The sequence below is a fragment of the Neurospora tetraspora genome, assembly GCF_033439725.1.
Source record: "Neurospora tetraspora strain CBS 560.94 chromosome Unknown B0H65scaffold_11, whole genome shotgun sequence".
Lineage (NCBI taxonomy): Eukaryota > Fungi > Ascomycota > Sordariomycetes > Sordariales > Sordariaceae > Neurospora > Neurospora tetraspora.
In genome coordinates this window covers 558078-584696 of record NW_026944393.1, presented here as the reverse complement: position 1 = coordinate 584696, position 26619 = coordinate 558078, and the positions used below count along the sequence as shown (strand labels likewise).

The following is a 26619-nucleotide window of genomic DNA, read 5'->3' as shown; positions in this document are numbered from 1 at the left end:
GACAAGGAGCTGCTAGCCGTGGTGAAAGCACTGGAGGAGTGGAGGCCAGAACTCGAAGGCGCCGTACAACCCTTCGAGATCATCACGGATCACAAGAACCTGAAGACCTTTGGCACCACGAAGAAGCTCACGCCACGGCATATGCGCTGGTCAGAATTCTTGTCACGATTTAACTTCACGATCAAGTACAGGCCGGGGTCAACGAACGTACGACCGGATGCCCTGAGCAGGAAGCCAGAACACGTCCCCAGGGACATGACAGACGACAGGCTGCAGGCTAGAAAGAAGCCACTGATCGACCCAAGCCGCTTCGATGAGTCTTTCGGGGATATTATGGACACAGAAGGCGAAGGAGGGGAGTTCTACGTCAATGTTATGTCGGATACAGGAGAACCTCTGGTGATCTGTACATTGGAAGGGGAAGGAGAAGGCTACGATAGCGAGGACGGGGAGGATACTGGCACTGACACTGGTATTCACACCGATGACCTGATCCTGAGGTCCTATAGCAACTCATCGATGATAGCCGATATCACAATGGCCATCAAGAATGGTAGCCGTTGGCCGAAGCACCTGAAAAAGGTTATGCGCATCCCCTTTGCCGAATGTTACTTGGTCAACGACAGGGCCATCTTCAGGGACAGGGTGATCGTACCACCTGATGATGAGAAAACCCAGCTGGAGCTGATTCACAGGACGCACGCATCAGCACCAGGTGGGCACCCCGGCAGGGACAAGACCTTGAACATGATGAACAGGACGTACTGGTGGCCCGGGTTGACCACAGCGGTGAACACTTACTGTAAAGGGTGTCTTTCGTGCTCGAAGACCAAGCCGTCTAGGACTGCGCCTGCAGGCTTCTTGAAGCCTTTGCCGTTGCCCAATGCTCCCTGGCGGGACATCTCTGTTGACTACGTGACACCATTGCCCAAGTCAAGGAGGGGAGGCAAGGGACCAGCGTATCAGCACGTCGCGGTGGTGGTGGACAGGCTAACCAAAATGCGGCATTTCATTCCTTGTGAGGGCTTGACTACGGAAGAGCTGGTGGAGAAGTTTATTGACCGCATTTATACCCTCCACGGTCTGCCAGATACCATTGTGTCAGATAGAGGAGTGCAGTTTGTGTCTACCTTCTGGAAGCAGTTGTCAGACAGGCTGGGTGTTACGCTGAAGCTGTCTACGCCATACCATAAGCAGACAAATGGCCAGACCGAAAGAATCAACGCCGAAATGGAACAGTACCTTCGCACCTTCGTCAACTGGGCTCAAGACGATTGGGTAGATTGGCTAGCACTGGCCGAGTTCCAAGGGAACAATCTACAGTCTGCAACCACGGGGGTTTCACCGTTTTTCGCTAACTACGGGTTTCACCCTCGCATGGGGACAGAGCCCACGAGGCCACCACCCCCAGACGTATCACCAGAGCAAAGGAAGCAGATCTTCAAGGCAAATGAGATCGTGGAGAGGTTCAAGACAGTCTGGGACAAGTTGATCGCATTGTCAAGACAAGCGCAAGACCGGTACGAGGCGGCAGCCAACGTGAAAAGGACGGACGCCCCCAAGTACAAACCAGGCGATATGGTAATGCTCAACATGGAAAACTACGCCACGGGCCGGCCAACAGCGAAGTTGTCACCGAGATTTGAAGGACCTTTCCGAGTGATGAAGGCGGATTCCCACTCATTGGAGCTGTCACTGCCAACGAACATGAAGGTCACCCACATTGTCAACGTATCTCGAGTCAAGCCTTACGAGGAGGGCCTGCCAGGGCAGGCTGGGTTGGCCACAGATGTAAAGGCAAATGAAGGAATGGTGGTCACCAGAACGGATGACTTCGTGGAAGAACGGCGCTGGGAGTTCGAGGCATTGCTGGACTACCAGAAAGTCGAGGGCAACTGGTGTTACCAAGTGAAATGGACTCACCACCCTCCTGATTGGCAACCTGCGGCGAATCTGGAAGGCTGTGATGAGCTAGTCTGGAAACTTCATGATAGTCGCCCAGAACTAGGCCTCCCTCACCCTATCTTCAGGAAGGGGTTCAAAACATGGCAGAAGGCCAAAGACAAAGCTCCTGCCGAGAGCTCCCAGGCGTCACCAGGGCTCCCGTCACCAGCACCAGCTCCGGATAGACCGGTTCGGCGGAGCGCAAGACTGAACAACAAGTGAGAAATCAAAAGAGTTTCAGCCAAGCACGAACCCCACCATGAATCTCTAGACGTCTCGGAAGAAGGGTCACATTTGGTGATAGTTTGGCTGAAGTTTGGCTTATGAATGAGAGTCTGGGCGCCAAGCCGCCTCCTGCCTTGGCATGCGGGTTCGTAGCCCCCGATAGGGCGCATCTACGAGAACTGGGAGGAGGAACACTTTGGCAACGAAGATGTAAAAGATGGAACTTAGAGGATTTTTCGGGCGAGGGGGCCTTGTTTTGAAAGGGGGGTAGTGTCACAGGCATTGCCTGCCTGTTCCTGTATATATACTGGCTGTCATGTGACATGGTGGCTCTGGGTGGGTCCATGGGGTGGACCCACTGCTCTATGCCTTACATAGTTCTCGTGCGCACACAGGACTCTCTTCCTGTCCCTCGCACAACAATCAAAGTCTTAGCTCAGTGCTTGCTCGCGCCCCATGACAAACAAAGAGGATTACCCTTTTTTTTTTTAAATTTAGAATTCAAGTTATAAACTGTTCCCTCGATGAATTTGGCCGGTTATAATATTAAGGTTAGCTTTAAATCTCGGGATTTCTAATAATTACTAAATCCAACACTATTAAACTTTTTAATTCCGACTGGGAATTCAATACCCTCTGTATCTATATTATTTAAATTATTTCCCTTGCTGCAGCCTCCTCTATTAATAATTTGTTTAGTGAAGAAGGCTGCCTACAAATCTACGTATTTAATATTAGTATTAATGTATTTGAATATATTAATAAGGTCCTTGATTAGATCGGTGTACGCGTTAATAAGTAGGAAACGGGATTGAATCTCTTGCTATATGCTTAGGGGATCCTTCTCGTATAGGATATCGAAATGGACGGAATCGATATTCCTGTCGAGGGGCGAAAGGATTACTGAATTTATTCCCTCCTAGGTAATGGCCCGGAAAGGTAGTGTAGATCTTTGGAATTAGTAGTAATAGTTTAGTGCTTTGAAACATTCGTTGAAATTAGAGTCTATGTCTTGAAGCGTATAAAAGTACTTCGGGTTGGATGCCGAAGGGTAGATTTTATTTATAAAGGTGTAGTATATATCGGGTATCGACTAATTTTCGTTAGAGGGTTTAGGGAAATAGTTTATTAATAAAGACTTCCGCTTAATTTTAGTATCGGGTTCCGTATACCGTAAGGGAGCGAAATTAACCCGGCGATTGGGCTATTTACTTTTGGTCGTTTCTTTGAGGTATATTTAGTGGGGAGCTTTGCCGAGAGAGTAACGTAGAGGGAATATCGGGGTAAAAGGCCTATCAGAAGGAAAATCGTCTAGTTTAATTTCTTAGAAGGTAGGCGGTTATTTTCTCGTTGTAGCGGGGGTAGAGGTTTTAAGAAGTTAGAAGTCCTCTTCCTTATAAAGTTGCTAGTTTTGGTCGAGGGTATTAGTTTAGGTATCGACCGCCGGTTCGAATAACGATTAAGATTAGTCGTATTGCTAGGTAGTATTGTACATCTCGTCGTTTTTATTATTTAATTAGGACGAGATAGAGGTATAGGGGGGTTTTTTCGAATTTGAAGCGTAATTAGATAGCTAAATAGTATTAGTTTTATTGCTACTAATATTACTTAATTGGACTTCTTTCGCTATAATATTAAATCGATAGTGAAAGGTAAGGAGGGGGGTTTCGGTTTAAATTGTAATAATTGTATTGTTTTCGTATTAGTATTTGTGATGTTTGTAGTAGTAGAGGTGAATATCGTTCAGATTCAAGTTCCGGTTCGTTTGCGACGTTTAGTCCGAATAATTCGTATAGGATATTTAGTACCGTCCCCGGTTAAAAGAATGATACTTAATATTATGTGAAAGCGTGATGCTACGAGAGATTTGATAATAAGATTAGAAGTTACAAATTAAAGGAATATTAAGTGTAAGGAGGAAATGGAAGTAATTAAACAATAGTATTATAGTTTTGAATATATAAGTTAGAACTGCTAGTCATTACCGCCTTCCCAATCCGTACTGCTTATCGATAAGGACACGAGCCTCATTCCATCCGATTTGCTATGGTGCGACCATGAGGGCGCGCTATGCCTATGTAAGGGATCCATCTAGCCATGCTATAATAATAATAATATCGAAGTAACTAAGGAAGAAGAAGGCTTTAATATTGTTATTAAGTAAAAAAAAGATTCGAAAAACTAAATTACTTAGAGAAATAAATCTCTTTTCTAAGCGAAATATTAATTAATATATTAATAGGAAAAAAGAATGATACTAATAAATTCGATTTACGAAACTATTTAAAGAAAAGCCCGTCTTTCTTTGTTAAATATAGTATAATTAATAATAAATTATCTCTTTCCACCTTCAACGCACTTATCAATACGGGAATAAATATATATATTATTGTAAACTAAAAGTTTACTAACAAACTACTTAAATACTTAAAACTCAAATTCAAAATTAATTTCCTACCTAATTATATTTGACTATATAAATTAACCAAACCAAATACTATTACCCAAACCCTACTTAACACTATTCGAATATATGGATTTAAGTTTATAAAGTAATAAATAGTAATTTTACTAAATATAATTAAGGATATAATCTTTAGTCAAATATAATCGGCCGAAAATAACATTTTACCTAACTCTTATAATAACTAATTTATTCTCCTTAATAAACTATTTAAAGTACTATAAAATTGTAATATTAAAATTAAAAAACGGCCTAAATTATTTAAGGACCCTTCCTTTTAAAGAAATATCATATACCGCGAACGATTTATAGCTTTAAAAAAATAAACGGCGGGCAAATAAAATACTATTTTAAATTAAAACCCTCTAAAACGAATAAAAAGCTGAAATTAAAGCCCGAAAATTAAATACAATTATTATTAAACTTTAAAGTAAAATAAAAGAAATAACGAAATAAAATAAAAAAGCCGTAATAAAGGAGGAAGCGAAGAAAAAGAAGATTAAAGAAATAAAAAAAGAAGGTTATTAAAAAAAGAGAAACTCTATCTGCACGTGGGAAAAACTCTATATGCACGTGGATCCACTTTTTCCTTCATATATTTCCCTAACCCTATCCTTCTCCAATCGACCAAATATATCTTTTGACTCCGACAGCGCATTCGCTCCCCGACACGGCCCCCGGCAGCGCATTCGCTCCCCCGACAGCGCATTCACGAACCTAATACTTAATAGCGTATATCTTCCTCTGGAGCGATTGAAATGACGAAGGGAATTGATTGACGATAGGGAATAATATGCGATAGCGACTGCAATTGACGTACGATATAAATATAATGCGAATGCTTTATCGGGGGAGCGAATGCGCTGTCGGGAGAGCAAATACGCTGTCGGGGGCTATGTCGTGGGAGCGAAATGGACTGAGGTACTTTGGCGGAAGGTGCGGGGCGGTAGGGTTAGGGATTTGTATGTTAAAAAAAGTGGATCCACGTGCAGATAGAGCTTTATCCACGTGCAAATAGAGTTTCTCTAAAAAAAATCGAAGAATTAGAAAAATAAGGAATTAAAGTATTTAAAATACGGTTATTAATAAAGAAGAATTTAAAGAAAAAAATGAAGGTTACTAAAATTCTAAAGAGTAAATTACTTTTAAATTAACAACCTAAGGATATCTATAATACTATATATCGTACTAAGAGCAATCCTATATTGGATATTAATTAAATAAAATAATATATGTTTAACAGTATTAAATACGAATATATTTTTATCGTCGAAATTAAAAAAAACAGAATAGTTAATAAAAGATACTTATTATTAAAATAAGGACTTTTAGTTATATCGGTATAGCGGTAAATATAAACCGTTATATTAATAATTATTAGACTTATAAAACGTCGAAAGCCCCTAAAAATAAAACCCCTAAATTAATATATTCTATTATATTATTTAAAGATTATTAAACTTAAAGATTTTTAATTATCGACTTTAAATTTATATTAAAGGACTATTACGATTATAATATATTCATAGTTATTATAGACCAATTCTCGAAAGTAAGCTAAAATATTCTCTATAAGGATATTACCACTATAAAAAATATTACTATCCTATATTACCGTAATCCTTATCGCCTCTTTAAATTATTAAATAAAATAATTAATAATAGGGGTCGTTAATTCGTTTCTTAAATAATATAAGATGCAACCTCCTTATTAAATGTTAAATAGAAAGTAGTTATATCGGGATACTTACAAATAATTCGCCAGGTATAAAGACCATATTAATATATTAATTAACGTTTAAAACTATATATTAACTACAATTAGAATAACTAATTAAAATTCATCCTAGTATTAAATATAGCGTAAATAAACCTACCCTATAATAGCCTAAATAGACTATTTCCTAGAGAAATCATTATAAGCTTCCCTATACTTAGTATACTAGATTAAGAGAACCGTATAAATCCAAAACCACTTAAAACGGATATTAACTAATAGGAAACTTTTTAATTAATAAACTAATTAAAAACGTTCTATACTATAGCCTATCATACTATTAATCAAGCCCAATAATAATCGACTATTTAAGCAAATAAATACAAAAGGGAATTAAACTTTGGTATTAAAAATTATATTTTTATTATTAAAAAAACATAAATTATAAACCGCCCTAATAATAAATTCGATTTATAATAAATACGTATTTCTTATAAAATTAAAATTATAAAAAAATACTTTTACGAACTAGAGGTTCCTAAAGAATAAAAAGGAATAACCGTTTATTATATTAACTATTTAAGGAAATATACTAATAACCTACTACTTAAATAAAGTAACAATAACCTAACCGGCGAACTAATTAGTAATTAAGAGGAATAGGAAATTTTAAAAGTTATTTAATTAAAGGTAATAAAAGGAAATTTAAAGTATTAAATTGAATAGAAAGGTTAGGACCCTAATCTTGAATTCTAACCAACGAGCAACTTTATTAATTTAACGGAACTCTTAAAAAAATATTATAACGTAAAACCTATAATACCAGGACCCTCCAAACGATTAGTTTAATAGTTAGCAAGTAATAAGTTAGACTATAATAATAATAATAAACTAGTAGAAGGATTATAAATTAATTTCAGGAGAAGGGTAATAGTAAGGAAGTAAGGGATATAAAAGACGTTGGAAAAAATATTCGATTTATATTTATAGTAGAAATTTTTCTTTTCTTTCTTTTCAGCTCTAAAGCTAAGCCTCAACCCGGGGGGGAGGGGAGGGGGGGGAGGGTAATATAACGACTAGGATCTAGTACTATAAATCACATCCTATTCGTCTTAGTAATAAAACTTATAGGACTTACTAAAGCTATTAATATACGTACTTTAATTAGCCACACTAGTAGCATTAACATACGCACCTATTTAATTAATACCGCAACCTATATATCGTATTTATATATATTATTATATTAAATAAGGAAAGCGGTCGAGGCTAGTAGAATCTAGGCTCATCCTATATAAGGGTACATATTAGAGCCCAACTCTCAACCTCTCCCTCTTTCCTTCTTTAACTTTAATTATTTATTCATTTATACCCAACTACGCAATACGGAACTACGTAAGCTGGTGCATCGTAATAGTATTAATAAATAGAGTATAGGCGAATTAACACTAATTACTTCTCGTTCTTATTACTAAAGACCAATTCTAAATAATTAAAGAATTCTTCGGGTTAGTATATTCCGTTAGTATTACCGTAGCGTTAAAAGGCTTCTACCTTCGTTATTTTATCGCTAAGGAGAATATTTAATACTATTAACCATCCGGATTTATGACTAATAATTATTCCTATAATTCTTTCTTTTTTGTATATGAAACGTAGCCGAATAAGGAATAGCGAGAATATTGAAGTTATTCTATCCTACTTCGGCCAGCGAACGTTTTTATATTTTAAATTACATATAATACTCAAGGCGGCTTCTTCTCTAATATTAACTATAGCGCCCAAAGTAATAATAGTCATTAGGATAGTACTTTATTGATTTTAAATAGTAGGCGGAATATTAAACGCTACTCTTATAATTTAAGTAAATATATTATTAGTAAAAAGGTTTATAGCGAATACTTCTCTCTCTCTTTATTATTATTCTACTTATTAAGCGGCTAATTATATAGCCTACTCCCTTTCTATAGCTATAAGTACTATAATAACTATTACCAATTTTATATCCGCAGCGGCTAATTCGGCGTTAATATTGTAAGCGTACTATTGAGAGGCTACTTGTTTAAATCTATCGGGTCTATCTTAATAATAGAATCTAATATAATAGAATTGGTATAGTTAATATAGGTACTAGTTGTATAGCTTAATTGATGTTCTATAAAGGAGGAAAAGTCTGTTTGAAAAGCGGCTCCACTGGAGGTGCGTAGTTTTAATAGGGGCTATATAGTTAAAACTACGGTAGCTTATAACAGCTCTAGTCGTAAAACCAAAGCTCTATAGCCCGTGCCTTAGCCCCATGATATATAGAAATTTGTAGTCGATTTACTTCCTACTTATACCCTATTAAATACTATATAAACTACATTCTTAATTTAGAATTTTAATGATAATTTAGGGTCGATAATCGACGAAAAGCTTCTTCTTCTAATAATTATACTTCTACCTTCTAACCTTCTTTAAATTTCTTGAAAGTATACTTCCTTTTTTCTATTAGATTTTTTTACGAAGTAGCGCGTTTTTTTATCTGATTCTTCCTATTTACGTATTGCAATTTTAGCGATGGTATTATTAATTCAATTTTCCTATTCTTATTAGAAGAGTTTAAACGTACTATTAAGCTATATTTCTTTGGTAGGCTAGGCTCTAACTACTTATATTATATACCAGAAACATCTAGATTTAAAAAAAGTTACCAAATTAGAATATAGTTACTTTTCTTACTAGCCTTAAAAACGAGGAGGATTTACATCATAACCTTATAAGGAAGGCCACTATACCTTTTACTAACGAAGATTACGTACTATTTAAAACGTATAATAAGAAGCGGGTTAAAAAGATTTATAGAGAAAGTAACTCGTCGGTTCAAATTATCCTAATTAACGAAGGTATAAGGGATATACTAAATAAACTCCCTACCTTACCTTAATATATTTATCTAATTAGGCTATTAATAAGAGTCCTTTCAATACTATACCTATCTAAGAAAAAATCTATAAAGGGGAAGGAAAAGGCTATTAATATAGATTTTAATAAGGTTACTATAGTAATTATAATAGTAGCGGGTAAGAAGTTGGAGGTACCCGAAAACTATATAAGGGTAATAATTATCATAAATAATAATTTTAATAATAATAATAATGGTAGTGATAGGAATTTATAAGGGGAGGAGGAAAACGAGGAGTTGGATATTGTATTGTAAGCATATAGACTACAAAGAGTTCTCAATACTATAATAATATATTATAATATTTTGAAAATATTTTATGTATATTATTGAATATGCGCAATTGAAGCGAATAATTTAGATCTTTTACTATTTTTTTTACTTATATTTTGGTAGAGAAACGAATATTTGAAGATTCTGACTATTATAGAGTTTGTACGTTATAGGTAAAAAGACCGACTCTTAGAGGGAGGAGGAGAGTTGGTTGGCTTGTTATGTAAGCGAGGCACATCAACTTAACCGACGAGTACCTCTTAGCGGATATCAATGATTGTTCCTGCTTTTGGGACACCTTGAGCTGCTCACATGCGCCCTTCTGCCTTAGCCATCTCACACACCGTAACGTGAAAGCTGGTTGCAGCATTTACCAAACTGACCACAGCTGAAGGAGGTAGGAAGGCTGCTCTCAACTTTCAAGCTGAGCAGGACGATTCTTCCATTCGCTATTGCGAACGGGAAATAAATCATTTTCGAAGCTGCGATCGAACTTGCTTATAGAACCTCAGAGACTGGCAGTTGAGGCAGCACCATGCCATTATTGTCTGCAGGCACTAGCAAATGCAGCCAGACGTCATGGAAGTGACGGAAGGTGAACAAACCGGTCGTTCCCTCGTCTCCAGATCAGCCAGGGCACCCAGAACAACTATAAGATCCCTCTCCCCCACACCCTTTCGTCCGGATTTCTTTTCCTCTCCAACAACATCATCAACTTTCGTTTTTTTTTGGACTCAAACATTGCTTCCATTATTTGCTGCCCAAGCATTCATCCACTCTCGTCGGCTGCCTCCCACACTCGTCGCTCGTCGCTGCCCACTACTCGTCAAAATGTCCACAAATGCGTCCACAAACGCGTCGACCAGCGCCTTCACCAGCGCCTCCACCAACGAATCCACAGGCCTAATAGAGATGGTCATCAGCAAACTGGCAACCAATTTTGGCTAGTAGATAGTAGTATTCATCTTCAACTAGTTCGTTCACCCGGAGGGGAAGTTTTTCCCCTTCCGCCGCCCAAGACTCCCTCTCGACACCTCCGCGCAGCCGCAGCAACAACCCCACGAGCCCACAGAAGCACCAACGGCAGCACAAACCACGCCTAATCTGCTAGAGAGAGGAGGCATACAAGGATCAAAGATGCCCTTGGTTCGTACTATCGTTCATCAACAACGCGCTACCGAAGAACATGAACCAGCAGCTGCCCGGCCTCCCCCCGGCCCCTAGTAGCAGGCATAGGTCCAAGAAGAAGCGTAGGCGGCATTTGCCTTCTATATAGCAGCAGCGAATACTATACAAATGAAGTGACCTCGGGGTAAAGCCCAAGGCACAGCGAAAACCAAGCGTTGATTTTGTTTGTTTTTACTCTACGAGGGGAGCGAGAGTTTTACGCTTTTGGGGGATACTTTTTTGAGGAACGCTTATGGTTGGTTTCCATTTTTTCCCTTTGTCCTTTCCCTTCCATTCCCTTTTTCTAGCAACTTGGTTCAATGCTAACAGAAAGAAAAGCCGTCTTCGACCTCCAAACCCACTCCATCTGGCTCACACAAGCCTCCTCGTGCGGCTCCACGCCCGCCGCGCTCAAGGACGTCACCGATTTATCTCGAGTAGTAGGGAAGTGCGAGGTGCAGCCGGGCCAGAAGGAGGCGGTGGTGGATGTGGTTTCGGAGACGGCGATGGCGGCGCCTAGTTCGACAACTGACACTGATGCTGTGACTCGAACTGGAGGGTTAGGGTTGTCGGGGTTTGTCACCACGACATTGGCGGTACCTACGGCGGCGGTGGCGGCGACGAGTTCAGCTGGTGGTGGAAGCGGGGATGGAGGTGTGAGCGCTACTGCGTTGGCGTCCTTTGGGGTAAGAATGACTGGCGATAAGGTGTTGAGCGTCGCGGTGGCTGTCGTCGTTGTGATGCTGGGAAGTCTGTTGTGATGGATCGCCTCTACAATCTAGTACTGGTTTGTTTGTTAGCTTGGTACCTAGGTACTCCTAAAACATTGGACGAGATCTCTTCCGAATTGTTCCAAACTTTATAAAGATTAAATGAAAGGCATTGATAAGATTCAATACGGTGTATTTTACTTTAGAAAAAGCATATTCATGACATGAAAATGGCTAGGTACGGATCCGAAAGGCATTAATAAGATCTACTACGGCGTATTTCATTTTGGAAAAGGCATATTCACAGCATGAAAACGCCCAGGGAAGTTGACCCGAGGTCTCGAACTAACAAATAAACCAGTATTGGACTGTAAAGTTCTGCTGCATTCTGAGTCTGCATAGCATGGCGTTTGCTACATGGATGGTTCAATCGCTTCTTCATCGTGGTCCGCGCACAGAACCTCGACTAAAAAAGCCCCCAATCCCACTACCAAAACCACAAAACCCGAAACCGAATGTCTCGGATGACGTTTGGTGAGAGCACCGGTGCGACCCTCCCGTCAGTTCTGTTTTCCCTGCAGTGAACCATACGGAAGACGTGATGCCGATGCGGAGAAGAGGACGGAATGCGGAATGGTGTTCGCGGTGCTAAGATTCGAGGTTTCCCCGCTTTTCGAGAATCGTCCATCAGTTGTACAAGACAGGAAACATTGGACAATGGTGTGCTGCGGGATGGGACATGGGATGCTTCCGTTGGCTTGATATCGCGCGGTAGGTTCTGGTAGCGAACCTCTTCCGCATCTGGGGTTGTCCAAGATATGTGTAAGCTGGAATCTTTGCACACCCTCCCGGTTTGTGGGAGGTTTGATAAGATGGGAGTCACAAGAAAGAAACCCGAAAAAACAAGCATCATCATCTGCCCAACAAGGTGCTTTGGGTACAACGATGAACCCATCAATTGCTGCCCATCGAATCCACTGTCGTCCACGCACTAACATGCACTGATGAACAAAACAATTCCTCCACCCGCCTTATGCAATTAACCCTAACCGGTCCCTGAAGATAATTCCCGTCGGGGTACATGGCCCTATCTCCCCGCTATCGCCTTGTGTCACTGCAAATTGACCAATAAAGAGCTCCGACAAGGCCTAGAACATGGACGCTATTGGTGCATTGTCACATTGCAGATTTTGTGCATGAAGCGGCTGGCTGGCTGCAAGTCCGAAAGGGCGTGTGGTCAAGAGGCTGCTAGAAATTTTCGTCATCTCATCCAGTCATTGATATCAATTTCCATTCCCTTTCCCCCCTTCCCTTCGTTTCGTTGTTTCGTTTCCTTCAGTTCTCGGTCAAAACGAAAAAGAAGCAGGGACGCCCGCCAAGCGCCAAGCGCCAAGATGACCAGGTTGTCATCGGACGAAAGCAGGCCCTTGCTCAGCCATCATGATACCGAGGAGGATTTGTTATCGCAGCGGCGGCGGTACTACGGCACGGATGGTACGGTAGCCCGTGCACCGCATACAAACAACGACGTCAACGGCAACGGCAACAACGATGGTGATGATGATGATGGGTTGGAGGATTGTAACATCAACTTTGACGACGACCCGGATAACCCGCAGAACTGGCCGACGCCGTTCAAATGGAGTGTGGTGGCCTTGTTGGCCATGACGGCTTTTAGTGTGTACGTACACCCATTCACAATTCATCTCAACATCATCTCATCCCCCCTTTTGACAATTGTACGACTCCAGTCTGATACTGATACTGACATTGCTTCCAGCACATTCAACTGCATCTCCCTCGTTCCCCTCGCCCCCTCCATCGTCCGCTCCCTCACCCCTCCACCATCCGACCCCTCCACCCCACCCCCCTCTCTCAAATCCGCCTCCGTCCTCCTCGTCACCATCTGGGAACTAGGCGAAGCCACGGGCCCCTTACTCATCGCGCCCCTCTCCGAGCTCTTCGGCCGCTACCCGACCTTGAACATCTCCAACATCCTGCTCATCTTCTTCACCATCCTCACTGCCACCGCCACCAGCGTCCCTACTCTCATCCTCTCCAGATGCTTGACTGGTCTGGCGGTCGCGTCGAATGTGCTCAACCCGGCTATAGTGGGCGATATGTTTCCGAGTGATCAGAGAGGGAGTGCGATGAGTATGATTTTCGTCGCTCCCCTCGTGGGCGGGGCGGTGGGACCGGCGATAGCTAGTGCCGTGGCGGAAAGTGTGGGGTGGAGGAATGTTGTTTGGGGAGCGGCGGCGTTGAGTACCATTTGTGAGGTTGCGTTTTTGTGTTTGTTTAAGGAGACGTATAAAGTGGCGATTATCAAGAGGAGGGTGAGGGAGAAGAGCAGACTCGCGGATCGGGCGAATGCGAGTTTGGGGGGCGGAAGAAGGGGACATAGGAGGACGTACTCGGAGATGAGCATGGGCAGCAAGCGCGAGGCGTGGAGGAAGTTGAGGGATTCGGTTTTGCGGCCGTTTTTGGTGGTGTTTGGGAGTGGGTTGTTGATGGCGTTGAGCTTGTTGGGGTCGGTCACGTTTTCGTTTTTTTACGTGATTAGTGTCACGTTGCCGGATATTCTTGAGGATAACTATGGGCTGTCGGGAGCGGTTAAGGGGTTGTGTTTTATGGGTTTTAGTAAGTCCCCTTCCCCCCATTCTTTCGAAGGGACATACTAACACTCCTCAACAGCCGTCGGCTCCTTCCTAGCCGTCCTAACCTGCAACGCCTTCCTCGACCGCATCTACATCGCCCTCCGCGACCGCGATGCCGCCCTCACCCAGCCCTGCTCTCCCGACGATTCCCTTCCCAAGGAAAAACCAGAATACCGCCTCCCCCTCACTATCCTCGGCGCCTTCAGCATGCCCTTCGCCATCACCTTCTACGGCTGGGTCGCCCAGCTCCGTCTGCCCCTCCCCTTCTTGCTCATTGCTTGTGGGCTGATTGGCGCCAACGTCATGTTGACGCTCATCCCGCTGATGGCGTACGTGGTCGATGCTTTTGGTTTGTTCTCGGCTAGCGCCATGACGGGCGTGATTGTGAGTAGGTGTCTTATGGGCACTTTCTTGCCGTTGACGACAGCGCCGCTGGTGGATTCTTTTGGGTATGGTTGGGGGTTTATGGTGTTTGGGGCGATGAGTTTGGTGTTGGCGCCGATTAGTGTGGTGGTGTTTAGGTATGGGGAGAGGTGGAGGCAGTTTTGCAAGTACTCTAGGGGGGAGTAGTAGGCTGTTACTGTGCGTGGGTGTAGGTGGTTTGGTGGAGTCGACGATGGGATCTTTTTGACGACATATGATTTGAATACGACATGGATGTGATGGATTATGGGCTGTGATGATGGAATGTGGGCAAACAAAAAGCATAGGATGGGAAAAGTTACGGATTTGGTTTGCATGATATAACGACTGGGCTGGGCTATGACAAAATGTTTAGGATAACGACAAAAAGTTTTGGTTTGCTTCTCGGAAAGTCGGAAAGGATGGGGGGAGATTTGCATTGGCATTCGGCGCGTTCCTTTCCCTGTAATTGGAGTTTTGGGGGTTACAACAAAAAGCTAAAAACTAAAGGTGTCTTTCACTGTCAGGGTCGTTTTCACGCCTTCTCTTTGGGTTTTCGTGTTTGCAACGGAACTCGGTCAGTGTTGTTGAAGGGCAATGCTTGATGCCGTCTCATCGGTCTTGGCCGGGCATTTTTAGATGATGGGAACCGGATATCTGCTAACATTTGCAACTCTGTAGTTGCTAACATTCTGTTAGTCCTAAGCGAGATCACTAACAATTTCGAAAGCAACACGACGTCTATTGACGACGGAACTACGCCCAGGTCCTCTCTCCTTCTCAAGGTCTTGATCCTAGGCTCTAACGTCCTCTTCCAAGTCCTTTCTTTTCTTCGAGCCTTTTTTCTTATCTCCCCTAAGAGGAGCTAGAAAAGCAAAGCGTGTGCCAAGTCCGCACGACGCCCAAGTCCCTGAGTCTGAGTCTGAATCTGAGAGTCACCTCCACTGCTCCAAGCCGGCTGAGCTAGCTACCCGTCATTCCGCATTCGGTCATGACTCAGTCAGTCCCCCGTCCCGGACCGATATATTCCCGATCAGATCTGATATATGTAACACGGCCCCTGGCAGCACCAGGGAAGACCCGTGGAGATGGGGTACGTAGTCCGGAGAGTCGGAGAGTCGGACAAGCTCCGAGACCGCAATCTGAAACTCAACCCAACGACTGCCGTTCCGGCCCCCCGGCTTTGTAATCTGCCATCTCTTGTGTTTCGTTCGTCTGGAGTTTCTTGACCCGTCGTAGGCCAGGGACGTTATCTACCAGGCTTCGTAGGGATACCCAAGCACCCTGGGACAGAGTTTGCTAGCTCAGGAGGCGCTGATCAATCGGCGCGCTACGCGTATTAAAGCTGGGCGACAAGGACGAGTCGTGGTGTTTGGAACAGTCGCCGTCGTCGAGGTATCCGGGGAAAGACTGCGCGTCGTCTGTGGTTGTCGCTCAGGAACACGGTGGTAATTGGGTAATGTGTTGGAATTCCAGATGGATAGGTGGTGATGAAAGATGCGGGGGCTTCAAAGCGCTGCCAGTGATCGATCTGTGTGGCAGCGGTGAGTGGACGCCGAGGCCCCAGGGCCCCTAGAAGCACTGTAGCGTTACAGGGATACCCCACTGCAGATGCACCGCATTGTTCCTGCCCAATGACGCACTTTTTTGCACCGCAAGGCCCCGGGTGACCCATTGGATAGTTCCCGATGGAGGATACACTAACAATTATGAAAAAGATCGACATGGCGACGGATTCTTGATCTTGTCCGGTCCATCCCAATCCCATCTCATCGGCATCTGGTTTCCATCTCAAAAGGCCAATTGGGAGCATACAATTGCCCCAGAAAAGAATTGGGCCTCCAGGACTCGTACCCACCCGAGTATCTCCGAGTCACGACTCCACGCCCATGTCACTGTCCCTGCAGAAAGTTGCGACGAAAGAATCCACAAACACCGTCTGATCTTCCCCAAGTTCAACACAACCAAGTCGCGACAAGTCGACAGTCGCTAGGTCGCCATGGCAGAACAACAGGATGCCAACGACCCGAGGCGGCGACAGACACGCGACCACAACAACTCGATAGACACCCTCACTTCGCGACAACAGCAACACGAACACGAACCACCACCAACACCACCACTGCCAGACGACGACGACGATGGCCTCACCACCGACACCGATAGCGACACCGACGATGACATGCGCGTCCCGACCAACGTAACAAATGCCGCCCCAAATCCAGTCCCGCAAAAGCCAACCAAGCCCGGCAAGCTGGCCGCCATAGCTGCGAAGCTGGGTCTCGATGTGCCAACAGTCCTCATGATGTTCAAGTACGTTGGCCCATGGCTCATAAGACCAAATACTAACACCATCCGGTCCAACACAGAGGCTCCCTTCCCCCTACAATCGGCATCGCCATGTGCCAGGCCCACTCGATCGCCATCTACTTCGGCACCGTGGGCTACCTCGTTCCCATCATCTCCGTCATGGCCATTGCCATCCTCCCCCGCGGAAAATTCCTCATGAACATGGTCCTCAACCTTGTCGCCGTCTGCTTCGGCTCCGCCATCTCCATGCTCGCCCTGTTCACCGCCGTCAAAGCCCGCCAACATACCACACCCCAAGACGCCCCGCTTTCCCCGTCCCCGACTTACAACTCGAGCCAGTCTGCTGTGTGTGCCGTTTGGCTGTTCTTCAATATCTGGGTGGGAAACGTGGTGAGAGCAAAGATGCCGGCCTTTAACCTCCCCATCATTGTTTACAGTATCTTGGTCAACATCGCCGCCACTTCCGGCCCCATCATGACCACCATGACCGCCGCCAAGCACTTTGTCCAGCAGCTGGCGACAGCCATGTTGCTCGCTTTGGCTATTGCCCTGGCTGTCAACCTCCTCGTCTTCCCCGTCAGCAGCCGCCTGGTCGTTTTCAAGGAGTTTGCTGGCGCCATGGGCCTGCTGAGAAAGACGGCTTCCCTGCAAAAGGCTTACCTGGCCAGTCTCGAGTCGGAGGATATGTTCGCGCCTGCTACGAGAACTGATACCTGGGCGAGGAAGGAGGCCAAAAAGGCCAAGAAAGCGAATATAAAGCCAAGGATCACCAAGGAGGCCAAGGCCGCGAGGGCGTTGGCCGAGACGGCCGCTGCCCTACGAGAGCTCTCCGGAAAGTTGCATGCCGATATGGGATTTGCGAAAAGAGATATTGCCTGGGGAAGGCTGGACGCCACAGATCTCAGCCACATGTTTACGCTGTTGAGGAATGTGTACATTCCTGTTTTGGGTATGACCACCATCATCGACATTTTCAAGCGCGTCTCCGAGACCCAGGGGTGGTACACGGAAGAAGACACGCCACCCGAGGTGGTAGCCGAGAAGGAGATCGAAAAGCGAGTATGGAACGAAGTAATGAAGCAGATGCACGAGCCCTTCGAAATCCTCTCCGAAGCCATCGACAAAGGTCTCCAACACGCCGCCCTCCAGTTGGACCTCACCCCGCGCCCCAAGAAATCCAAAACTGCCGACATCGAGGAAAAGGCCGGTCAGCCGCTCCAGCCTGGCGATTTGGGATATGCTCAGGTCATTCATGAAAAGATGACAGCCTTCTACGCCAAGAAGGGTGAGCTTTTGAAGATTTGGGTCAAGGAAAAGGGTCTCGTCTACGACGAAGAAGGCTTCACAGCCCACGACCAAGTCCCTCTCGAGCGCCAAAAGCGCGACCAAGCCCAGCTCAACATTCTGCTGTACATGGAAAACCTCATGCACGCCTCGGGCAACGCCGTCTACGAGTTCGCTGCGTACGCCGATTCCAAGGTCGAAGACGGGACCATGTCGCGCAAGCGGTTAATCATGCCAGGTTTCAGGAGATTGGAGAAGTGGTTCCTTGCTGTTTTGCGGAATGAGGACTCAACAGCCGAGGGATCGCCTGACCTCTCGGAAAGCAGCAACACCATTGTGAGCTTTGGCGATGGTTTCAACAACAGGAAGAAGGATCCCGAACACCTCCCGCCCGCTACAGCGTGGGAACGCTTCGGCAACCGCCTCCGCAAGATCGACAAGTTTTTCGGGTCAGAAGAATCCGTTTTCGGCTTCCGCGTCGCTTGCGCCACCATGTCCATCGGTATCGTCGCCTACCTCAAAGAAACCCAAGCCTTCTTCCGCGAGCAGCGCCTAGTCTGGGCTATGATCATGGTAGCCATCGGCATGACCATGACCTCTGGTCAGTCGCTGTTTGGCTTCATCTGCCGTACATGTGGTACGGTGGTGGGCATGGTTTTGTCACTGATCGTGTGGTATATCGTTGATGGACACCCGCCGGGTGTCATTGTCTTTTTATTTTTGAGTATCTTCCTGTGTTACTACTTCTTTTTGAAGTATCCCCGGTTTATGCCGGCGGTTATGATTACCGTTGTGACGCAGGTCATGATTATCGGGTATGAGTTGCAGGTGGGCATGATTGGAAGGGCGGCAGCCGAGAGAACGGGGCAACCTGTATACGAGTGAGTTGTCCATGTTTCTTACCTCTCTCGAGCCTCTCTTCGCTCAAGTCATCGCTAACAGAGTCCCCAGAATCTACCTCCTGGGCCCCTACCGCCTCGCTTGCGTCGCTGGCGGCTGTCTCGTCGCCTTCATCTGGACCATCTTCCCCTCGCCACTAACCGATCGGACCTGGCTCCGCCGTGACCTTTCAGCAACCCTCTACCTCGTTGCCAACTATTCGTCTATCATCAACTCCACCCTACAAACCAAGCTCTCCGACCAAGCAGGCGACGTCAACATTAAGGGAACCCCCGCCCACCAGCTCTTCAAATTCCGATCCAAGATCTTCGGCAAGCTGATGATGCTCATCCCTTCCATGTCTCAGCACTCGGAGTGGCAGAAGTGGGAACCCACAATTGGTGGCAGGTTTCCTAGGGAAGTGTACGATGAAATTATTCTCAGGAGTAATCGCATCGTGGCCTATCTGACGCTTATGAGCTACACAATTACGAACCCGATCCATGCTCCAACCAAGATAAAGCCGTATGTTTCGAAAAACCAGATCGCCAGCCCGCGCGCGTCGTCGGTGGCCGTGTACCCCAAGTGGGATAATCAGGTTGCGGAACTAGTCATGACGCTTGAGCCGACGCATCATACTATCTTGTCGACCTTGACTCTGCTCTCCAACTCCTTACTCTCCGGCCAAAGTCTCCCACCATTCATGCCCCTCCCGCGCCCCTACGAAATTACCCGCCGCCTAATCCGCCTCGGAACAACCAGTCCACTACGCAGCCACCCCGCAAGCCCTTACGCATCCGGCGCCGAATCCGAATCCGACTCCGAAGACGACGACGACGACGTCTACAACGAGCCAGAGCCATTTAAGTTGATGGACTCGCGCTCCGGCGAAGACGACTACGAGCACGTCAAGTACGAAATCAGCCACCTCTCCTCGCACGGTCACGATACCCACCACTCTCTCTCCCACGGCAACAACCCTAACGCCAACTCTCCTGCTCAATCACCCGCCACCTCCCCTTCGGGCTCTGCCCATCTTGCCTTTTCCTTCCCTCCGGGGCTGCAGGGTCATTCGCCCACTCACAGCCGCAACCCATCATTTTCGAGACCCAGGGCGTTTTCGCCTCCTCACTCTCGCGCTCACTCGCGCGCTCCATCGCGGGCGCACTCGAGGGCTCAGAGCCGTGCTCGTTCAGTGCAACAAACGAACCAATCCCTTCTCGAAGGCCTGCTCCAAGACGAACCAGGTTACGCAGAGTTTGCTGTTCTCCAAGTGTGCACGGGCCTCGTGTGCGATGATCTCGAGGGGCTGGTGAAGGCGGTTATTAGTCTCGTGGGAGTAGTGGATTTCAGTTTCCGCGTGGATCGGAGTGAGGAGGAGGTGCATGTGGGGCGGAGGGCGAGTTTGGCGAGGAAGATGAGGGAGGTGAAGAGGATGGGGACGATTGGAAGGGGGAATAAGGGGAAGGGGAAGGCTAAGGCGCAATGAGGGGTGTAAAGGGAGGAGGTGTTGAGGGATGGATGAAGAGGGAAAGAGGAAGTAGGAGAGGAAAGACGACGAAGAGCTGATGGGGGAGATAATGGACGAAGGGCAGTACCGAAGAGAGGTCAGAGACAGCTGCTAGATGGGAGGGCAGGCGAATATTAATACCCACGCACGCCGGTCACAGATCAAAAGTTGACTGGGCGCAAAGGAAGGCTAGGCGTTCTGCATTTTTCAGCTCAGCATTTTCTACGAAGGATTGATTCATGTTCATCATCATTGCATGTCCAGCATGTTTAGCAATGTTATGTTATGCCATGTCGTTTGGGATCCGATGTTTCTATGGACTTCAAATTCATTGTTATATAATTAGGTAGTACCTTAGCCACGCAGATAAGAGAAAAGAAGAGAAGCATCTAATGTCACCGGATGTTGTTGGTATGAACAAGAACTAGAAGCAGTTCATTTTGGTCGGTTGTGTTGGCACACGTCGTTCCTAGAATGCCCGGGACGGGTTCAAATTCTAACAGCTCTCAGTACCTATTTGGTGTACTTAGAACGTATGTACATCTTGGTCGCTCTCTCCTTACAATTCATCCAAGAACGTATCTTGTACCTACGTCTTACAACGGCCGCTATATACGTCCCATCTCTATAACATAACTAAACTAGAAGTTTGTCTAACCACCAGATTTTGTGTCCTCCGGGATGGATGAAAATGTTTTGTCGGGGATAAGAGTAGGTAGCATTAGGTACGCTTTATTTTACCCAGGTCTATCTATCTATTATACGCACTTAAAAAACCCGTCGGCGGCCCCATTTCTTGAATGCCCGATGTTGGCGGAGCCAATGCCATAACGCAAGGTTTTGTTGGTGCCGAGGGCGGTGGCAGTGGAGGAGGCAGACGAGTTGTAGTGCCCGATGTGTTGGCAGAAGGAAGAGTCGGAGGGGGAGACGGTGGCGCAGTCCGGGTTTACCCAGAGCTCGAAGGAGCCCGTGTCGAGTTGGGTGTAGACTGTTTGTGGGGGGGTGCCGATTTCGACTATTGTTGTTGGGGGTGTTAGTGGACATGAGCATGTGAAGGGGAGCAAGTTCAAATGGTATGGGAGAAGAGGCACATCATGCAATGGGGGAAGACATACGTTGGGCGTAGTAAGCTACGTCAGACCGGTTGTTGAGAGCGAGTTGGATGCCGCGGCGGGCAAAGTGGTCGACGTTGGTGGAGTGGATGATGGGGAGGTGGACGCAGCCATCACCGGGGGTGTGGGTGGTGAGGTTGAGAGGCAGCTGTGTGTGAGCTGTGAGGTTCTGGCTGGACGTGTGGTTGGTGAGGTGGAATGGCCCGGTAAGATTCAGACGTTGGGCCGAACATTGTAATGCCAGCTGAAGAAGCACAAGAGAGGCTGCTGATAAGAAAGGAAAAGCCGCCATGTCGGCAGCCGATTGCGTATAAGGGTTATCGCAACACGGTTGGCATGGGCTATATCAAAGATTGTATGAGAAAGAAGGAAAGAGAGGCCGATCTTGATCAGAGTATGAAACAGAAGGAAATTCCGAAAAGACTGTGAGTAACGACCTGCGTACTATGATCAAGTGAATGAAAAGCTCAACCAAGAATATTGATCATCGATTGCGGTCGTGACGGGATGAGGTTGAGATGTCCGCTCCACTCCGGCCCGGTCCCGGGTCAACAAACGGGAAGAGGTATCGTGACCAGAAAAGAAAGAGAGGAATGGGAATTGAAGAAGGAAAGAAAACAAAGTGGAAAAGTGAAAGGAAGACAATGAAAGAAGTTCACGATACGAGATGATGAATCTTCATGCTATGTTTGGTACCATGGGATTGTGTGAGGTGGGTGGAGGACCGCCTCCCGTCTACCGGATGCCGAGAGTTAGGGTTGAGAATACCACATTGGTCTGCTACCTGAATGAAATTGACAGCCGATGGACTGGAGTACCATCCATATGTGACGCAGCTGGTTCATATCCGGAATCTCATCGGATATCTCGTCGTCAATACCACTAGGCATCCCCAATCCATCTCAACCGCAACATCATCAACCCCAATTCGACACGAACTGTCAAATCGCGTGACAGATGCTTCAGCCAACCCTCAAATCCCCGATACTGTCACATTCGCCCAATAGGTGCGACACCACCAGAGCGCAGTCGAGCAGAGATCAAACATGGAATCCAGGGGTTTGGGGCCAACAGTGGTACGCTATCGTGGCAGCCAAGGAGTCTCCCCTGAGATGAACGGTGCGTCAGTGCGAACGAATCAGAGGCGGTTGTGACGCTGATGACCCCCTTGTTTCAGGGACTGGACTCCCTCATCTTGACATTGTGGTCCTGGGTGAAATTGTTAGCGGTTGCTGTGGCGATACGGATTTGTCGACGTTGGGATATTTGGAGGATGTTGGCAAATGTAAACATTGTCTCCTTTGAGGGAGCGGGTAGAAGACATGATAGGCACGCTTTGGTGAATGCGCTGTCTTTGGGGGTCTTTTCAAGTGTCAATGGCTGATGACATTGCCGGCGCAAGGAACAAAGCGTTGTTGCCCTTTTCAATAAAATTGTAGGCATGTAAAAGTACGGAAGCCCCGAGACATGGAGGAAGTTCAACAGTGTTGAAACCAAGCTTCCGTTGAGCAGACGATGGCATGAGGCTGAGAAAGAAGGGAGTTGAAAAGTGAAAAGTAAACATTGGGCGCGGATTATTCAGGTATCAATAGCGTCATCAATAGCGGGTCGCGGGGTTGCACTAACAATTTTGGGCTGCCATTGCTGCCTGCCGGGGCCTCTTCCGCTCTTAGCGATGACGACGCCCAACGACAAACAACCCACGTCAGCTTCAATCTTCCACTTCAACACGCCTTCAAGCCGCGCAATCATCAAAATCTGAAAACGCCCAGGTCCTTCCTTTGTCGCCAACACACTCTAGAACGTCAGCCATGGCACCCCTCCCCGGCCCCCCTCCACAAGGCGGCTTCACATTCACCATCTCCCCCTCCGCCACACACCTCAACCACCCCATCACCCACTTCCTCTCCACCCCTCTCAAAGGCAGCATCAAACCCCAAGGCCTCGCCGGCGGAGCCCTCGTCTTCTCCAACTCCGCGCCCGACGCCGTAGACCGCATCCTCCTCCTCCAACGCGCCCCGCACGACTCCATGCCCTTGCGGTGGGAGATCCCCGGCGGCGCGTGCGATCCCGAAGACGAGTCGTTTCTTCATGGTGTAGCGAGGGAGATGTGGGAGGAGGCGGGGCTGGTGCCGAAGAGGATGGTTTGTCAGGTTGGTGGAGAGGAAAAGCCGCAGGTGTTTTTGACGAGGAGTGGGAAAGTGGTGTTGAAGGTTAGTGTGGAGGTGGAGGTTGATGAGGGGTCTGGTGTTGGGGACGAGGAAGGAGAGGGAGATGGGAAGGTGGATGGGAAGTGGAAGGGATTGCCAAAGGTGGTGATTGATCCGAATGAGCATGTGAGGTTTGTGTGGGCGACGGAGGAGGAGTGTAGGGCGGGAGTGATGGTTATTGAGGGGGAGAGGGGAGAGAAGGAGGAGTTGAAGTTAGTTTTCACTACGAAGGAGCAGAGGGAGACAATTTTGGAGGGTTTTGAGGGGAGAGGTAAGAGGGCGCTGGAAGGGAAGGACGTGGAGGAGGCTTGAGCTGGAGGTGGACGGGAGGCATCTTGGGTCAATGCACTTGTCGGGGCTCGAAATAGCTTGTTCACGATGACGAGCCATGGCGATGGATCAAGCACACAAGCTGCCAGGTACGGTATTGTGCGAATGGAACAGGCGAACGATCTTCACCACGCCTGAGGAATCACGGCCATGCTTGATGCGTCGAGGTTCGGTCCCATGGAAGAGGTTTCTGGAGTCAAGGTCAAGCTCACAACAACGGATATTTCACACCGATGAATACCCTCAACCAACCTACCAGTAAGTGACAAGTCCTACCGCCAATCTCGAGCTGCTTTCTAAGTATAAATAGTCGCCAGCAATAGCCCTGTAGCTCGACTTGTTCTGCATATCCCCGTCGACCACCATTCAACGAACCGTAGGTACCTAGTCATACCACCGATCAAATACATTCATTCACCATGGCCTCATCAACCTTTCCCTACCTCTCCGATGACCCCCAAGGCTACCTCCTCTTCCTCAAGGATTACATCCGTCCCTGCACCGATATCTGCACCAACTGCAAAGTCCGCTGTCTCGATAACTTCATCAAGACCGCCTCCGCCCCGGACCTCGGGTGGAACCGCCTTTCCCCGGACGAACGGCCTCGTCCCGCGCATAGTCTCCTCGACGCCCAGCTAGCTAACTTGGGCATTTCCGCAGCCAACAGATATGGTGTGGATCTGTCCGAAGACGAAATCGATCAAATCTTCCAACCCGCCGTCCGCCGTCTAACGCTAAATGCAAACTGGTTCCTAGTGGTCGAGGCCTTTGCAGCGATGACTGCCTACAGAGGGATGGGCAGACCAGATCGTGCTGACGACCCGTTTGACCAGTACAAGCTGGGGAAAAAGGTCCTTTGGATGGCTTGCCCCCAGTTCACAACCCAGGAACTAGTCAAGCATAAGCCGTCAGTGGACTTGATGTCCAATTGGCTTTGGAACCTCGGCCAACTCTTATCCGATGGCGCGGACGTCTATCTCTCCTCATCCTCTCTCCGTGTGAGTGGAGACGAGTATCGCGATCCGTCCTGCTCATCTGAGCCCCAGCCAGCCAACACCGCCCTCTGCACCTGCCCCATCTTCTCCATTCTCAATGAAAAACATCCCGATGCACACACCGGCTACGAATGGATCAATGTGGTTCTCCACACCGCCCAAAAACGGATAGAGCCAGCCCTTCTCGAAGCATGGTCACAACCCTTGAACGACGAGGAACTTCTCAGTTCTTCAGCCCCATATCGTCCGCTGTGCCCGGGTTACGACTGCCAAGCGGATACAAGCTGGCAAGAAGATCAAGTGCACAAGAGGAATAACGTGGTAGACGTTCCTCAGCTTGCTGACGTGGTTTGGGATTGGTCTGTGAGTCAAATAACACTTTTGGGCCACGAGGAGCACGACAAGCACGAAGAGCATGAGGAGAATGGAGGGGGTACTGCTAGTGGTGATATTTCTTCGGTTCCAAGTCCCGGTGAACCTGCCAGTCCCGACTCCGACCCTGCCCCCGCTGCCGACCCCACACATCCTCCAGACTCCCTTCGCCCCGGCTTTCTCCTCCTCACCGGCACTCCCTCCAACTCCACTTCCATCAACTCCCAATTCAGAGACATTCACCTCGACACTTTCCCACCCTGCCGCTTCGCCCACTCCTCCTCCCACACCCAACCTCCCCCGCCTCTCCCGCCAGTCAAATCTCTCTTCGACACTGCCCACCGCGAATACTTCCGTAACAGATGCTTGCTCCTGGAGATCCCCCTCGACCAAAACCAAAACACCGCCGTCGGCGTAAAGCCCTTCCGCCAGCCACGCTTGTGCAGAAACGAAGGCGCCCACGATACAAACGGGTTTGACTTTCGACCGTCATCGAAGGCGCAGGGATGGACGATCAGGCACGGAACGATCGATTGGGAAAGCGGAGCGGATTATGAGGATCGCAACATGAGATGGGGGCCTCAGCATATGATGAGACAGGTGTTTGATTGGGAGGGTGGGGTTTTCGGGTGGGAGTTAGAAGAGTAGGTAGGTAGAGGTAGGCAGTAGAAGGGATTTACAGGGTTTCCTTCGGGCTAGGGATTCAAAAGGTTGGAAAGCTGAAAAATGATGAAGAAGGAATAGGCTGTGGATTGCTTGTTCTGGTAGGATGGGAACCAAAGAGGTAGCGTTGATCTATTTACTTTGAGGTAGATTTGCGAATGGAAGCTAGAGTCGGATTATTGTCCCTGAGATTGGATGCATCGCGACATGTCAACATACGGTACTGTCGATAACATGTAAACGTCATCACCGGGGATCTAAGGAAGCGTTTTACGGTTGATATATCTCAGATAATTTTACAACGCTACGAACCGTCGATATGTCTCACAGTCTCAAGCATTGAGAATACCTAACCGTTGGGCCGGGATAGCACGCTACAACTCTACAAGCTCTCTGGGCCGCTGCAAGACCTTGAAGAATGATGAAAAACTTCAAATCTAGGAAGGCACGA

General features: G+C 47.1%; 8 protein-coding genes across 8 annotated transcripts; 6 read left to right on the top strand and 2 right to left on the bottom strand.

Moving 5' to 3' along the window:
* Positions 1-9063: 9063 nt before the first annotated feature.
* B0H65DRAFT_437443 (uncharacterized protein) lies at positions 9064-9276 on the top strand (the record flags this gene model as incomplete). The annotated part of the gene is made up of 1 exon (XM_062825312.1): positions 9064-9276. A coding segment is annotated over one exon (213 nt), but the record flags the coding sequence as incomplete, so codon positions are not given.
* A 1122-nt stretch (positions 9277-10398) lies between these two features.
* B0H65DRAFT_553757 (uncharacterized protein) lies at positions 10399-11495 on the top strand (the record flags this gene model as incomplete). The annotated part of the gene is made up of 4 exons (XM_062829990.1): positions 10399-10482; positions 10543-10713; positions 10763-10817; positions 11074-11495. 4 exons carry the CDS (start codon positions 10399-10401, stop codon positions 11493-11495), a joined length of 732 nt encoding a protein of 243 aa, XP_062676589.1.
* Positions 11496-11738: 243 nt separating this feature from the next.
* On the bottom strand, positions 11739-12402 carry B0H65DRAFT_481762 (uncharacterized protein; the record flags this gene model as incomplete). Its single annotated transcript, XM_062827640.1, has 1 exon — positions 11739-12402. One exon carries the CDS (start codon positions 12397-12399, stop codon positions 11932-11934), a length of 468 nt encoding a protein of 155 aa, XP_062676588.1. The 3' UTR covers positions 11739-11931.
* A 297-nt stretch (positions 12403-12699) lies between these two features.
* On the top strand, positions 12700-14771 carry B0H65DRAFT_82748 (major facilitator superfamily domain-containing protein). Its single transcript, XM_062831462.1, has 3 exons — positions 12700-13125; positions 13225-14084; positions 14139-14771. The coding sequence occupies exons 1-3, from the start codon at positions 12839-12841 to the stop codon at positions 14669-14671; spliced, it is 1680 nt and encodes a 559-aa protein (XP_062676587.1). The 5' UTR covers positions 12700-12838; the 3' UTR covers positions 14672-14771.
* A 1731-nt stretch (positions 14772-16502) lies between these two features.
* Positions 16503-20465, top strand: B0H65DRAFT_534931 (uncharacterized protein; the record flags this gene model as incomplete). The annotated part of the gene is given in 3 exon segments (XM_062829017.1): positions 16503-16861; positions 16873-18978; positions 19049-20465. The coding sequence occupies 3 exon segments, from the start codon at positions 16503-16505 to the stop codon at positions 20463-20465; spliced, it is 3882 nt and encodes a 1293-aa protein (XP_062676586.1).
* Positions 20466-21183: 718 nt separating this feature from the next.
* Positions 21184-22077, bottom strand: B0H65DRAFT_82711 (aspartic peptidase domain-containing protein). Its single transcript, XM_062831461.1, has 2 exons — positions 21602-22077; positions 21184-21501 (listed from the first exon to the last, which is right to left on the bottom strand). The coding sequence occupies exons 1-2, from the start codon at positions 21888-21890 to the stop codon at positions 21245-21247; spliced, it is 546 nt and encodes a 181-aa protein (XP_062676585.1). The 5' UTR covers positions 21891-22077; the 3' UTR covers positions 21184-21244.
* A 1332-nt stretch (positions 22078-23409) lies between these two features.
* On the top strand, positions 23410-24120 carry B0H65DRAFT_437273 (uncharacterized protein; the record flags this gene model as incomplete). The annotated part of the gene is made up of 1 exon (XM_062825297.1): positions 23410-24120. One exon carries the CDS (start codon positions 23410-23412, stop codon positions 24118-24120), a length of 711 nt encoding a protein of 236 aa, XP_062676584.1.
* A 193-nt stretch (positions 24121-24313) lies between these two features.
* On the top strand, positions 24314-26229 carry B0H65DRAFT_82705 (uncharacterized protein). The gene is made up of 2 exons (XM_062831460.1): positions 24314-24396; positions 24449-26229. The coding sequence occupies exon 2, from the start codon at positions 24558-24560 to the stop codon at positions 26151-26153; it is 1596 nt and encodes a 531-aa protein (XP_062676583.1). The 5' UTR covers positions 24314-24396; positions 24449-24557; the 3' UTR covers positions 26154-26229.
* The last annotated feature ends 390 nt before the right edge of the window (positions 26230-26619 follow it).